This window comes from Aspergillus tanneri (assembly GCF_003426965.1).
Source record: "Aspergillus tanneri strain NIH1004 chromosome Unknown AapTan_1_pilon_pilon_pilon, whole genome shotgun sequence".
Taxonomy (NCBI): Eukaryota; Fungi; Ascomycota; class Eurotiomycetes; order Eurotiales; family Aspergillaceae; genus Aspergillus; species Aspergillus tanneri.
In genome coordinates, this window is record NW_022984628.1 from 2,793,552 (window position 1) to 2,808,647 (window position 15,096).

A 15,096-nucleotide genomic window follows, 5' to 3' on the forward strand; every position below is an offset into this window, starting at 1 on the left:
TTTTAAAACCTTAATATCTCAACTAATATTGTGTCTACAGAACCAGCATTAGATTAGATATATCCTGTGCATACAGTAGAATGCAATTCTTTGTTAGCTCTAATTTTTATAGATTTCTCTATCTCAATCAGATGCATAAGCGGTGTTTGCTCTTAACCTGTCTCCACAACGCATCTCGTGGTCGACTGGTTTATTGCATCAGTTGGAGTGACGGTCATCCAGATGCACGATTCGAGAGTATGGTAACAGATAGTTGTGACGCAAATACTGCGGAATACGCCGAACTGGACTTCGTAGCTAAGTAGCAAGTCCGGTGCGATAATAAACACCCTCACACAACCATCATTTGGATTGCAATCTCTTCGACCGACGCAGCGAAGCTTTCTTGATGGGAACAGTATGGCGTTCCAATAAGCGTGGGTCGATATTTGCCATCTCAGAGCTAACGGAAGAAGCAGGAGTCTCGGTGCCTGAATTACCATCTGATTTTAGGGAATCGTCCGAGCCATTAATAGATGAAGTGCTGCTACACGATAGCCGAGGTCTTTTTGGGAGGTGCTGCAGTTTAATATTAATATTATAAGCGTGCACCTTAACAGCATGGGCCAAGAAACCAGTGATTTCGGTGAACTTGGGAATGTTATGGCAGGCTGTCTAGGTACAGCTTATCCCGTCGTGCGCATGGGCGAGATAAGAGTCAATAAAATAGCGACGGAGAGAATCTTTTCGCTTGGAAGGAAATTTATGGGGAGGAGGTTAGATGCTGAACGTTGTGATAGGCCGTAACAGATAATACAAACGTCCGTTGGACATTCCAGGGGTTTATTTTTAGGAGGTAACAGTTCTTCCGACTTCTTAATTTTATTATCATCTTTATCCCAGTTAACTCGATTGCCCCGCCAATTCGGCTCGCAGAGCTGTGAAAGCGCGACCATATCCTTGGTAACTTGGATACGTCTTTCAAGCAGCATATCCTCATCAAAGTTCTCCGCTTCGGGCCCATAGAAATTTTCCACCAGACGCGCCCGCTTAGGGAAGATATATTCCGGGATAGGAAGTTCACAATCTTTATCCTCAGAGCTATCAGCATCACCATGTGTATTATTAGACTGGCCGAGAAGTTGCTTAATCTGTCTATCGACCTTAAGAACAGGAGCATTGTGAAAATATTCCTTTCTGGCTGTCTTCCAGGTGCCATTTGCCAGGGTCTTCCTTAACTTAGAGAGTTCTTGCTTGACTTCCTCGTGCCTTTGATAAAGGTGAGGGAAAGCCCCCTGGGCATTTTAGATAGTACCTGCCAGGGATCGCATCTCCTCCTTTAGCTCCCTCTTCTCCCGTCTAATAAGAACTAGGATTTCGGGGTTTTGGCAAATGGCAAGTCGCTGGGTGTTGGTAAGATCGGATGGGGCTAAGAGATCCCTTTTCCTAAGCATACTTCCTGCGAGTCGGAGGAGGCCTTCCTGGGCTGGTCGGAGAAGAACAACATGCTGAAGGTCGCGGCAGATAAACTCTAATTAATAGTATCTTTTAAAAACCGCGTTACTAGACTAGCCGAGCACCCGTTTCCGTTCCTGGCTAGTAAAGTTCCCTGTTGACCACAAGTTAGATAGAGTGTGTGAAGGGTTCTTTATCCAAAGTAGTTATATTTTCCGCCGAGCTCTGTTTAAATAGGGGTGACATACAATTAACTTTATTTGTAGTCCAGCGCCGGTAGTTATAATAGCCAATATTATCCTTAAATCTCGCATCTCGACCCAACTCTTGGAGCGCCTGTCGGCTCGAGTCGTACGTCATCGGCAAAGATTTATGAAGTTCGTAGCCGTATGTAGTGCGTTCAAGGCGCCGAAGAAAGGGGGTATCTAACATCTCCGGCTTCCACCGGAGGTCAATAGAATGGCTGCGCTTGGGGACTTGAAGTCGCTATATTAGCTCTGGTGTTAACAAGGTATTAAGAAAAGCCCCATCGCGGAAGGCTAGTGAAATAATTTGGTTGATCAGACAGTATGCCAGTTGGTAATCACTGTGTATAAAGAATTTAGTTCTAAGATTAATAATTAGAGTCGGAGCATATAGGCGTTTAAGAGGTGCATAAAAATTTGCCCTTATCTATCAGCATCTTCTAGCCGACCTTTAAGATTGCAAAACTTGATAATGGCACAAAGAACATCGCGTTTGCTATCTGGGTCTTTAAGGTAAAAGAGCTCGATATCGCGGTAGCAGACCGAGTCCGGAAGACCGTCCACCGAAACGTGTTTGGGAAGGTCGCTCTGGAAAGTCTGGCCAAGTTTGCGTTTGGCCAGAGATGACCTGTTAGTTAGGGAGGATTTCTGTGGAAGTAGGACGCCTGGCCGAGTCCCGGTGATGGCGGACCAGAGTTAGATTGTGGCAAACTAAATATTCATACTCAACGGAAAAATCTCGAATGTACCTAGTAATAGTGGTAGGTGACACAAAAGACATCCACATCTAGCATGTTCTTTTTCTTCGTGCGCCTGGAGATTGTGCGCTCGGCAGGGAAAACATGCTTAAGAAACTGTTGTTATATTAGCCTTGCACCTAAAGGTCTAAGAAGGTCAGCGTACTCGTCGCATCTGTTCATGGACTTCGCCATTCACGCGACGCCGGGCGAACAGGCCATTAACAAAGGCGTCGCTAGTACTTATTATATAACTAAAGCGCCTTCTCTCGCGAGGTCTTGTACATCCAATCGAAAAAGTTCATGTAAATTGCTTGGTCCACCGAGAGTAGATATTCTACATAGTCCTTTTTTAACTGGATGCAGTATCTGTTGGTCGTGGGTTATTTCTAAACCAGCTCTAGAGTGTTATAAGTAAACTATACTTACTTTCTCCAGTATCTTTCGACCACAGCAAGACCTTTAAGCGTCCTGGGCTTGTAGTTTGGAGGAAGTCATCTAACGCTTTAGAAATATTCCAGTCTGGCTCTTGTTTCTTCGCAGAGAATTGGGTCGGTCCAGTATTGATACTTATCAGGATTCGCTGGGGGAAGGGGAGGGGGTGCCATAGAGATGACAAGATCCAAATATTATAGAGATGGGACTGTATTCTGGAAGTGATTCACGGCACGATCGACTTGGGGGCTTGGAGACTAAGGTGTTGAGGCGAGAGAAGGATGGGAGGATAAAAAGAGGAAACCAAGGGAGAGAGGAGAAAAGGTATCATTTTGTACGGCGCCCGACGAGGCCGGGGGAAATTAGAGGGGAGCTGGATTTGGCGGCAGAGGAGGCCATTTTCGGCGTCGCTTTGGTCATGAGTCGAAACGGAGAGAAGGCTTGCTGAGGTTGAGCGCTAACATCATCACCTCAGGATGGTGGCTAAACATGCTTGGCGGGTACAGAATAATGGTGTGAGGAATGTGGTGGGATGTTAAAGCAGCGGCTCGCCGCTGGATTTACGGGTGGAAATGCGGCCGTTTATGGCCTCAGTAGCGGTCATTTTCGGCGTCAATTTCACAGGTCCTCACATTCTAGTTGTAATTATTTTATAAATAGTTACATCGGAACGATCGAGATCGACGAGCACGTGTGGAATGCGCTGGCGCGGGATTATCCGCGACCACGTGTCTACAGGTGTTTGGAACCTCTGCTAGAGATAGGCTATGCTCGTAGGCGGATATGGCAGATCGGACGATGAGGATGACGTATTGTTGGGTTTGCGGGATTTTGCAAGTAGAATAGCAGTTTCATTTGTCTTAGATATTCCATACTTGTCGATTCATACGATCAACAAACCGAACCAATGGCCCTCAGGGATATTACTAATAGTTAGCCCTCATCATCTCCTGATGCTGAGTCAGCCTCCTGAATTTCCCGATATGGGCTGATCGTGAAAATTTCGTAAATGTGGCGCTGCATAGTAGTAGTTATATGACACCAGAATATGCAGCTCCATGTTCAGTCACTCTCAGATACTTGTATATAGAATATATAACGTACATAGAATAAATACATAGCTTATACAGTGATATCCATCCCATTGGCCTTTTCTCTCCATCAAAGTGATGGACATGCATAATCACGCAGATGGCGTCAGGTCCAGACCAGGAGATACATCTCCGCGGAGAAGTCAGCGGGGATGCTCGCGGGCTCAGCAGTTCGGTGGAAATATTCTCGGATTCATTGCCTCATCCAAGCCTGGTATACGAGGGGAAAAAAAGTATATAAACATGCCTACCTAGCCCATGTAATGTATTCCAACAGGTATTCAATTGCATTCAACAAACATGTCTCTCACTTCTGAGCAGATTCAAACCATCAAGGCCACTGTGCCGGTCCTCCAGGTCCATGGCAAAGCCATCACCACAGTGTTCTACAAGAACATGCTGGCCGCTCATCCCGATCTGTATTCCGTATTCAACAAGGCCAACCAAGACAACGGCCACCAGCAGCGTGCTCTAGCCGACGCGCTCTTCGCCTACGCTTCATACATCGACAACTTGGGTGTCCTTACCCCGGCCGTCGAACTGATGTGCCACAAACACGCCTCACTCTGCATCCAGCCCGACCAGTACCAGATAGTGGGCAAATATCTTTTAGAAGCCATGGCCATCGTGCTAGGCGACGCCCTCACCCCAATCATCCACGACGCCTGGGCCGCAGCTTACTGGCAACTCGCCAATCTGATGATTGGCCGCGAGGCCCAGCTCTACCAAGCCGCTAACGGCTGGACCCAATTCCGCGATTTCCGCGTCATCCGCAAGATCCCCGATTCTGCAGAAATCACTTCTTTCCACCTGGCCCCGGTGGACAACCAGCCCCTTCCGGTCTTCCGCCCTGGCCAGTTTATCTCCGTGCAGGTCGACGTGCCAGAGCTGAATCACCCACAGGCAAGGCAGTACTCGCTCAGTGACCAGCCACTCTCCGATCACTACCGCATCAGTGTGAAGCGCGAAGTCGGTCAGGAGAACGGCCATGCGGGCTACGTGTCCAACATTCTGCATGATCAGGTCCAGGAAGGCGACGTGGTTAAAGTGTCGCATCCCTACGGTGACTTCTTCCTTGACGTGGACGCCGCTAGCTCGCGTCCCATTGTGCTTCTCGCCGCGGGAGTCGGACTCACCCCGTTGACTTCCATGCTGAACACAATCTCATCTCAGTCCGGGACGAAGTCTGCGTCACGACGCATCCACTTCGTGCATGGCGCGCGCACCACGGATGTACGTGCATTTCGAGCAGAAATCCAGTCCCTAGTGGAGAAATTGCCGAATCTGCACGCGACGTTCTTCACGAGCTATCCCGCGGAGGGGGATAAGCCCGGCGTGGACTACGATCACGAGGGACGCGTGGATCTGGGCAAGATGGACGGGGTAAAGGATTTGTTCCTGGATGATGCGATGACGGAGTATTATATCTGTGGACCGACGGGGTTCATGGTTTCAATGAAAGAGGGGCTGTTAAAACGGGGGGTTAGTGGCGATCGGATTAAGATGGAGTTGTTTGGGACGGGGGGAGTTAATTAGAGTGTGATGGATACAGATTAGATATAGATCTCCTCTCATGAGTTATGATTTACATTATTTCCTGTGACACTTATGCAGCTTACATACTCTTGTTTTTAATTTGAAGATACACCTGTTCTGGTTACAACAGTGAGCCTGTTTAACCTCTTAGGCTAATTGTCCTTATTATCCCTACTCTTCCTATTGCCCCTATTGGTTATAGCTCCTTTAATGTTTTATAGACGTGCACCCAGGTAATATGCTCCGGGCAGTGTATAATAATAAGCTGTTACAAAACTTAAAGACAAGGAATACATGTCCCCCGTACCCTGCAAGCAGGTCTTATCCAGGTGGAATATCTATCTCTCACGACTCATGCGTCCCAAGGAAGCAATATTACTTTTTAACTTTGGTAAGGCTAGGATGGGGCCAGGACCTCACGGCAGTGATATAATGCCATTGGAATACCGACTCCTGAATTATTACTATATGTGGACTGGAATCTAATAATAAGGTAGAAAAAGAGTTATCTACCACGCAGCCTGTAGCATAAACTAAGCAGGTACGACGGAAGCGGTGCCGAAGTAAGACCTTAAGGCTATAGATAATACTGATAATGGTCTCCCACTTCTAGATATACCAATTGAGGAGAAGACGCAGGTGCGGTCAGGAGGGTTTGGAAGAAGCCTAAGCTACCTAAGGGATTTGCTAAAAATCATATCAACCTGGCATCCGAAGTGCAGTTCCTAATATCAACAGGATAGCACTGGAGTTATCAGGCTGCTTTGAAAACGGAAGATGCCATGATACTCACCAGAGTCTAAACAATCCTGAGGTCAATTGCAGTATTTCGTAACGAAGCTCAAAAACATACCAAAACCCATCTAATTTTGCAGAGCAGGTGTATAGTACAGTTTAAGGCAGGTCAATGTGCAAAGTGACTGCGTTATGCCAAGTCCAGTTTGGTCTAGGGTTGAAGGTGGGATTAATAACGCTCAAGGTCATGTATTGCACGAGCTACGCAACTCATACAATGTTTTTAGGTTCAAGTATCTGTTTTGCTCTTATACTAACGGCTACATCAGCATTTGCATTTTGAAGATTGCTGTTTTACATACCAGTATCTCATGCTTAGAAAAGTGCAGAGGCATGGAATAGCTCTAAGGACCTCTTTGATAGTTGAGATAAGTCGTACCCAATCCCTAAAACATTTATTAAGCTTTATGTCTCCACAATGGAGATCTTCGAAGGACTGCTCAAGCTACTCTTACCAGCATTCCTGTGGAGAGTCATCCTTGTCCTCCTTGGTAAATATGCCGTCTCCAGCCGCCAAGGGATCTAGTTTGAGCTTCTTTTCGTTTCCTGATCATTAAATATTCTTTCGTAAGCACTTGGTCCATCTGAAGTGGTGTCATATATCCTTAGCTTTTGAATATTCGGAATGCCTTGGGCAGAGCCGCTTGCCGTTGTTGCCTCTCGTCCTCTTTATGTATTATTAATTGCTTCCACGACCTTCTTCCGCAAATCTTGGCATAGTTCCTTCAACCTCAGAACGTGGACCATTGTCTCCCCGGCGGCGCATTCGCACTTGACTTCTTCCCAGAAGCGATAGAGCATGCCATATGACACCAGCCATGCATGACCATTCCAGAATAGTGTGGGCAAGTAGGTTGGGTTCTGTGGTAGCGAGCAGTACATCTGTCGGCTAAGGATGGAAGGCAGCACAGTATCAGGCGTAACTTGGATGCCGGCATATGCATGTTCGCAAAATCTGGTAAACGTTGTCACCATAATATCTGGAGATTCGCAACACCAGAATATGTCCCCTTTATATGGCCATTAACAATTACTTATATTACATAACGGATCCGAAATATATCGCACGATAGCAGTACGAATTATCAAAGGAGCATTATCCTCACTGGCGAGGAAGATAACTTGCGGGACCGAATAATTCTGAGAAGTGGCTCAATACGCAATGACTGTGATACGTAGGGTCAGCCGTACGTATGAGCTGTCAAGCTGCCCTACAGCCTATGAAACCCATCTAGAAACATGAGAGGGGCGTGCGCAAGTAAACTAATTACCAAATTCCCTAATCCAAGAAATAGCTATGCTAACGGGATAGGATCGGATAGCCTTTGATTTTCGTATGGTTTTGAAACTTCAGAGCTCTGATAAAAAAAACAATCTCTCAGTAGGGACTATTTTGATTTAAAGACTAGACGCATTCGCAGATCAACCACCAAAGGCTACGTGGAGAGCCAAGAGGTGCAGTTTCGCATTATTGGTTGACCCTCACTTATAGCGATGCACCCTATCAGATATAGGTCCTGTCATTCTTTTGCAGGATATTGGATATGACACATAAGTCTAAAAGCATGCTGACAATCAAGAATATCATAATGTTCCCGAAATAATAATACTCTGTCTTGTTGTAGTATTTCGTACTGAAGGAGTCGTTTTATATTCTCCAAATCATTAATTCTGGCCCTTGATGCTTGCCTAATTCGCATATGTAGATTCACAATACGTCCTCTCTATAGATCATTCAATCCGAAAATAACCATCGAAGTTGTCAAGTCGCAAGGTTCGCCAAGTACCTACACCACATGGAATCGCATTGGAGGAGCGGTCACTATCACTGTCAACAATGAGACCAGATTCACTGATATTGATATCACACTAGAAGGTACCTTCCCCAATAGGATCCTAGTTCGAGGCCCGAGCTAATCATAGGACATCGCAGGTTGCGCTCCCACGAATAGTAACATTTCACAAGAAATCATTTCTTTGCATAAATTCCTTAAGCTTCATCAACATATCGATGAAAAGACCGGCCTCTAAACACGTGTCGCGTGTCTTCAAGCCACGGAGATGCTACATCTATCCTTACACTTTCGTCGTTCCTGAACGTCTACTACAAGACTTTTGTGCCCATAAGACAAGCCACTTCTCACAAACTCAACTTCAGCCAGTTTTCGATTTAAAAACGCGCGCCGCAGGAACTATGCAGTATCTCCTATTGTACTCGTGTAGCCATCTCACGGCAAGGACAGGACAATTCTCGAAAGGAGACCTTAGCTACATCCATTCCGACAGTTTGGACATGTTGCCTATACCATCACCGAGTATCCTGATGCCCATCGTTGTCATGCTGAGAAGGAAGTAAAGACCGGATAGAAGAGACAGGCCATCGGACGCCTAGTAGTTAAGACTTCTTCGCCCCAGCCGATCTAGCTTCCCCTGCCATGCAACTCTACCAATTCCGTGAACATTTCCGTGGCGGTAGACCTCATGTTCATTCCCGGGGTGATACCAAACTTCCCCATCTACGAACAGTCTACTCTACCCAAAAAAAGTCAATCTTTATAGCACAATTCCATGGGAGACCCACCCCTCATTTAATGACGTGGTTCGAACAAAAATGTGCCGGGACGCACATGTGGAGACAAAAACGCTTCCTTCCATCAACATTCGACATGCTGAGTGGAATACACCTGTGCTGCAGAGTGACACATTGCGCCGAGTCTTTCTTCAGCCCCTACAGTCCACGCCACATTTTTCCTCAACCTTGTCGGTAGGATATTACCACGTCACCTCGGCCATTTCTCCGATTCCTCTCGTTAATGCAAGAGAATTGATGCGACCTTCCATTCCTATTTTTTAGCATATACATACCCTCAAGCTCAGCCTGTCGTATCACATATCTGATGCGAGTGTATTATTCTCCCAGACAACTAAGCTGGAGATACCAATCACTCTGATTTTACATAGCAGCCAAGACCGAGCGTGGCCTCCCATTTCTATATGTTTCCGAGACTAAAAACCCACATTCTCATTACAGACTCCAACATCCGCCCGCTATGTGGCTCAGTGCAGAACTACAGGCACGGATGCGGCAGTGTACCGGTCGTTATCATTGCCTTTTGAAGGAAATGAACTATTGGCACCACCAAGTTACTCTGATTTGTTGTGGTGATTGGTATGCAGAGCCGAAAACTTGGCGTAGACCTAGTGCGTCCGAAACAATGGTTCCTGGTCGGGGAGATTGCAATAACCATTAATATAAGTCGTTGGAGTGGCGAACTTATAATGTTATACATGTTCGGTTCTTTTTTCCACTTCTCCAATTGAAAGTTTATCGTATCTGTAGCAGGAAGTTTTCATGCATGTTACACCAGATATAACTTGAACATTACCTTTCCAGAAAAGTTCTGTAGGTCCTTCGGCATTTTAATTTTGTTATATGTATTTTCGCGTATATTCTGGGACATATTACAAACTCAGCTGAAGAGTTATTTCTGCATGTAGTGAATATTCCCACTAATTTTAAATCTACTACACGGTTGGATTCCTACGAATCAACTTCTACAGAATTACATGTGATATTGGCTTCAGAGTATGGACTGTCGTAATTCTATACTCTACCACTCTGCAAATCGACACACAATATTAACTACTTGATCTTAGAGAACTATAATAATTATTTTATATTATATAATCATATACATATCTGTTTGTGCAAAAGCTCAGATTCAAAGCACAGATTAGCCACCATGTGGCTGGTGATCGTCGCAAGGCATGCACCGCCACAGTGGGCCAAATTAACGTCTGAAGAAAATCGTCTGACATATGATAGGAGATCGTCTCTATACCCGCTGGCTAACTAAAGAACGAAACTAACTACCTGAGGGCTGGACCGCTGGAGCCCGTTTGACCCCTCGAGCCAATTTTCCCGTTGGCTCCATTGGCCTCGATGATGTTAGGGACCTACCATATTCGGTATGCTCACGTGGCCTCACTTAGTCACCCATCTAGATAACTAGTCAGCTCGCCCGAGCCCCTGAAATGAAGAGAATTGTGCCTCGCGAACAGATGTGTCAAGGTGCTACATCCAAGATCCCCACTCAGGCACGGAACATAGTTGTTCCAGAGCCGGGGGGGTCAACATGACTCCTGAAGGTAGACTAGCGTACAATACACAACCCATCACCTCAACAAGATTACCCACATCACGTGACATTCACCTTACTTGTTTACCCGCTCTTTCGTATGTCTTTCCTTCAGCGGTTCCTTTTAGTACATAGCCTATTTTATAAGTTCAACGGGTTCAGCCCCCTGACACTACTCTAATTAAACTAATTCTTAAACTATTCCGATACGGGCTCCATCTTGTCCTTCTCTACTCACACGCCAGGAGCTTCATCATCCACATCATCACTATCGATCGAACGGGTCTCGCCCGCACCAACCATGGAATCTGGTAGCCACCCAAGTCTGCACGTCATGACTCTCCACATTATATAGAGTCCATCCACAGCCAACACCTCGATATACCACGCATTGCAGTTGCATTTACTTCAGCCTGCACCATCCGGACTATTAACATGCCTTCTTTCCTCAAGCGCTTGTCCCAGGACGGCGGCGGCAGCAGCAACGGCATCAATGGAGGGACGTCGCGGCAGCTTCCCATGCTGCATCTCAGGGACACGGTGCGAAACAATACCGTCACCGTGCTGGGCGAGTTCGTCGGCACTTTTTTGTTCCTTTTCTTCTCCTTCGCGGGTACCCAGGTCTCCAATACACCGATGCCTGTGGAAGGCGCGCCCCCGAATACTCCCAACTTGCTGTACTCGTCTCTGTCGTTCGGGTTCTCGCTTATGGTGAACGTGTGGGCATTTTATCGAGTGACGGGCGGGCTGTTTAACCCTGCTGTATGTCCTTATCTTGTAATTGTTAGATATAAAGGTAGAGCTGACAAACATGGAAGGTAACGCTTGCGCTATGTCTTGTCGGGGGCATGCCTCCCCTGCGCGGCGTTCTGGCCTTCGCGGCGCAGATCGTGGCGGGAATCGCGTCTGCGGGCGTGGTCAGCGCGTTATTCCCCGGGGATTTGAACGTAGGGACACGACTGGGCGGCGGGGCATCTATCTCGCAGGGCCTGTTCATCGAGATGTTCCTGACGGCGCAGCTTGTGTTCGTGGTGATCATGTTGGCAGTGGAGAAGCATAAAGCGACCTACTTGGCCCCGGTAGGGATTGGAATGGTGTTTTTCGTGACGGAGATGATCGGTATGTCCCCGTCCCTCTCTCCTCTCTCTTATACTTTATAGATGTAGTATAGTGCTAAGATATGAAGGTGACTATTATACCGGAGGCTCACTCAATCCCGCCCGATCTCTCGGCCCCGACGTGATCAACCGCAGTTTCCCCGGATATCACTGGATCTACTGGGTGGGACCGCTGTTGGGATCATTGCTGGCGAGCGGATTCTTCGGACTATTGACACTGTTCGAGTATACGACCGTCAACCCGGGCCAGGACTTCAACGACTGGGAGGCCAAGATGGGTACGGGATCGTGGGATTCAATGGCGAATCGGCGGTCAATGGTTTCGGATTCGACGACCGTAGGACGAGGACAGTCGCCACAGGCGCAGCGACCGACTCGGTTGAATCAGGTAGATAATGCAGAGCAGCAGGTGTAATGTTTACTCTGTACTAGTACTAGTAGTACGGAGTACTAATTAATGTTGTAATGGCATACGGAGTAAGGGTTGGATAGATGGTTGAATAGCTGATGTCTGTTGTCTGGTCTCAGTACGGAAGCAAAAATAACTGGGATGTATTCGGTCTAGCCAGAAGCACCGTTTCCGTTAGCCCATGGAGACTAATAAGAAATAAGACTAATGACCCAGATTTAACAGGCTCAAATTTGGGTGCCAAGACATCTGCGGTGGAGCTTCAGGAATAGAATTCTCACGTTGATTTTGAATTGGAATTGGATTTAATTGGGATTATTTTGAGTGTTATCTATGATCAGACCCTGTGTCAATCTAGGTACTTTAGCAGGGCCTATCGTATGTATGATCTATATTTATATTCGAAATACTTGTACTGTTCGTAGAACCGGATATCCGTAGTAGCATTGATCCGCGGTAAACTTCTCCATAAAAGTTCGATCCACTCCCTTGGCATTCCTTAAAACCCCCGCCCCTTGCTATCTTGACAACTGATTCTTCTGACATCCTCCTGACATCTGTCACTGACACCCATCATGAACCGTCATGTTGACCCCGAGTCGGCTCAGTCGACCTCGACTTCTATTATGGCCGACGATGCCCAACTCCTAGGTATTTTACTACATGTTACTTTGGACAATGGACAGACTAGGTACTGACTGAATAGCCAAAATGGGGTACAAGCAGGAACTCCGCCGACAATATTCCACCCTACAGATCTTCGCAGTCGCCTTCAGTATCATGGGGTTGGTACCTTCGATTGCGTCGACGATAGCCTTTTCGTTGCCTGCCGGGCCGGTCGGGATGGTTTGGGTATTCCCCCTTTCTCTTTTTACGCACGGCTGTGGCTGACTGGATAGGGATGGTTTACTGCGAGTATTTTCATTTTCTTTGTGGGATTAGCCATGGTATGCACCCCAATCTTATTATCTTACAGTCCGATATTGATAAATCAGGCGGATATGGCCTCCGCCATGCCTACAGCCGGCGGCCTATACTGGTGGACACACTATTTCGCCGGCGAGAAATTCAAAAACCCACTAAGCTTCCTAGTCGGATACAGCAACACCCTGGGTCTAATCGGCGGGATGTGTTCAGTGGACTATACCCTCTCCCTAATGCTGCTAGCATGCATCTCCATCAGCCGAGATGGGGAGTGGTCCGCCTCGAACGGGACAATTTACGGAGTCTACGCTGGTATGATCCTCCTACACGCATTATGCGCCATATTCGCAGGGAAAATCATGCCGCGCATCCAGACCTTCTGCATCTTCATCAACATGGCGTTGATAGTCGCCACGGTGATCGCTCTCCCCGTGGGAAAACTCGCTCGCGGCGGGTCGCTCAACTCGGGATCGTATGTTTTCGGGAAAGTTGAGAATCTAACGACCTGGCCGACCGGATGGACGTTCATTCTGGCGTTCATGGCGCCGATCTGGTCGATTGGGTTTTTCGACTCGTGTGTGCATATGAGTGAGGAGGCGTTGCATGCTGCGCAGGCGGTGCCCCGTGGGATTATCTTCTCCGCGGGGTGTGCATGTTTTCTTGGGTTCTTGGTGTTGGCGATTATTGCGGCGACGATGAATCCGGATGTTGGGGCGACGTTGAGTTCGGTTTATGGGCAGCCGATGGCGCAGGTATTTATCTTCTCTCACTGAGTCTATGGGTGTATGCTAATTGGTAGATTTACCATGATGCCCTTGGGAAGAAAGGCGCTCTTGGATTCATGAGCGTTATCATCGTGATTCAATTCCTCATCGGACTGAGTCTGGTACATTCCCTATCCCCAACGAAATAAATACATGGTCCTAATATAATATAGATTGTAGCAGCCTCCCGACAAGCCTGGGCCTTCTCCCGAGACGGCGCCCTCCCCTTCTCTCGTTTCTTCCGGCACATAAGCACACGCATCCAATACCAGCCCGTGCGTGCCATTGCCGGTCTCGTCGCCGTATGCATTGTTTTCGGCCTCCTATGTCTGATCAACTCGGTCGCTGCGAACGCTCTATTCTCACTATTCGTGGCCAGTAACTACGTCGCGTGGGGCACACCCATCCTGTGTCGACTCGTGTGGAACCAGCGGTTCACTCCGGGGGAGTTCTACACTGGACGATTCAGTCGTGTCATTGCCAGTGTCGCTGTCGTCTGGTTGGTGTTCGGACTGGTCTTGTCTATGTTTCCAAGTATGGGACCGAATCCGACGGCGTCGACGATGAATTATACGATTGTGATTAATGGGTTTGTGTGGATCGCCAGTATGGGGTATTATTTCCTGTCTGCGAGGAAGTGGTATACGGGGCCGAAGATGACGGTCGATTCGGATGAGTCTGGGAAGTAGATCTTGATTTATATCATATCTTCTTCTTGTCTTATAAAAGTTCGTTAAATAGATAAAATGTGTAAAATACAAATATATCTTTACAGAATGGCCATCGCTCCCAAAACACCCGCCACACCTGCAACTCCCACACCCAACCCCACAGTCGCCTGGGCGGCACCACCCGGGGAGGCCGTGCTAGTCGAACTAGAGCTGGAACTGGTTCTGGAACTAGTACTGCTAGTTGTAGTCGACCCGGATGTAGACCCCCCAGACGTAGATGAAGAGCTGGTAGAGGTAGTATGTGAATTCGTCCCCGTCAAGGTGGTCATCCCATCCAAACTGGACCTCGCGTCAGAAGCTCTACTCTCCACGTCCGACGCAGCGCCCGAGGCCCAGGTCTTCGCGTCTGAGGCAATGGCACCGGCTTCAGAGGTGATGTGGCTGGCCGCGGCGCCGCCGGCAGTCTTGGCGGCGTTGTAGACGGAGGTAGCTTCGTTGACGACGTTGGAGGCGATGCTTTGGCCGTTGTCTGCGATGTTGGTTGCGACGCCTTCGGCGGCGGAAATGACGTTGTTGAGGCCGTCGAATTGAGGTTCAGGATTGGGTTGGGGGGTGGCGAGGGCGAGGGTGGAGAGGAGGAGGATATAAGTTGTCTTCATTTTGGATTTAATTGTATATTGTTAACAGTGTTTTGTATTGATATAAAAAATGTGACAGTGAAGCGGCAGAAAGATGCAAGAGGGAGTAAGGGGTATTTATATTGGAATCTATGTATAGCTAGACTCAAATTTAGTAACA

The 15,096-nt window shown here is 47.5% G+C and overlaps 6 protein-coding genes across 6 annotated transcripts; 3 read left to right on the top strand and 3 right to left on the bottom strand.

Moving 5' to 3' along the window:
• Positions 1-665: 665 nt before the first annotated feature.
• On the bottom strand, positions 666-1,486 carry ATNIH1004_002906 (uncharacterized protein; the record flags this gene model as incomplete). The annotated part of the gene is made up of 2 exons (XM_033567591.1): positions 666-1,274; positions 1,436-1,486. The coding sequence occupies 2 exons, from the start codon at positions 1,484-1,486 to the stop codon at positions 666-668; spliced, it is 660 nt and encodes a 219-aa protein (XP_033429586.1).
• A 61-nt stretch (positions 1,487-1,547) lies between these two features.
• On the bottom strand, positions 1,548-2,611 carry ATNIH1004_002907 (uncharacterized protein; the record flags this gene model as incomplete). Its single annotated transcript, XM_033567592.1, has 4 exons — positions 1,548-1,588; positions 1,683-1,910; positions 2,129-2,307; positions 2,583-2,611. The coding sequence occupies 4 exons, from the start codon at positions 2,609-2,611 to the stop codon at positions 1,548-1,550; spliced, it is 477 nt and encodes a 158-aa protein (XP_033429587.1).
• A 1,631-nt stretch (positions 2,612-4,242) lies between these two features.
• Positions 4,243-5,478, top strand: fhpA (flavohemoprotein; the record flags this gene model as incomplete). Its single annotated transcript, XM_033567593.1, has 1 exon — positions 4,243-5,478. The coding sequence occupies one exon, from the start codon at positions 4,243-4,245 to the stop codon at positions 5,476-5,478; it is 1,236 nt and encodes a 411-aa protein (XP_033429588.1).
• Positions 5,479-10,847: 5,369 nt separating this feature from the next.
• On the top strand, positions 10,848-11,945 carry ATNIH1004_002909 (aquaporin; the record flags this gene model as incomplete). The annotated part of the gene is made up of 3 exons (XM_033567594.1): positions 10,848-11,174; positions 11,231-11,531; positions 11,599-11,945. 3 exons carry the CDS (start codon positions 10,848-10,850, stop codon positions 11,943-11,945), a joined length of 975 nt encoding a protein of 324 aa, XP_033429589.1.
• Positions 11,946-12,514: 569 nt separating this feature from the next.
• UGA4_1 (putative GABA permease (Uga4)) lies at positions 12,515-14,316 on the top strand (the record flags this gene model as incomplete). The annotated part of the gene is made up of 6 exons (XM_033567595.1): positions 12,515-12,590; positions 12,646-12,791; positions 12,839-12,886; positions 12,935-13,615; positions 13,663-13,749; positions 13,801-14,316. The coding sequence occupies 6 exons, from the start codon at positions 12,515-12,517 to the stop codon at positions 14,314-14,316; spliced, it is 1,554 nt and encodes a 517-aa protein (XP_033429590.1).
• An 80-nt stretch (positions 14,317-14,396) lies between these two features.
• MUC21 (putative GPI anchored protein) lies at positions 14,397-14,957 on the bottom strand (the record flags this gene model as incomplete). The annotated part of the gene is made up of 1 exon (XM_033567596.1): positions 14,397-14,957. One exon carries the CDS (start codon positions 14,955-14,957, stop codon positions 14,397-14,399), a length of 561 nt encoding a protein of 186 aa, XP_033429591.1.
• Positions 14,958-15,096: the final 139 nt, after the last annotated feature.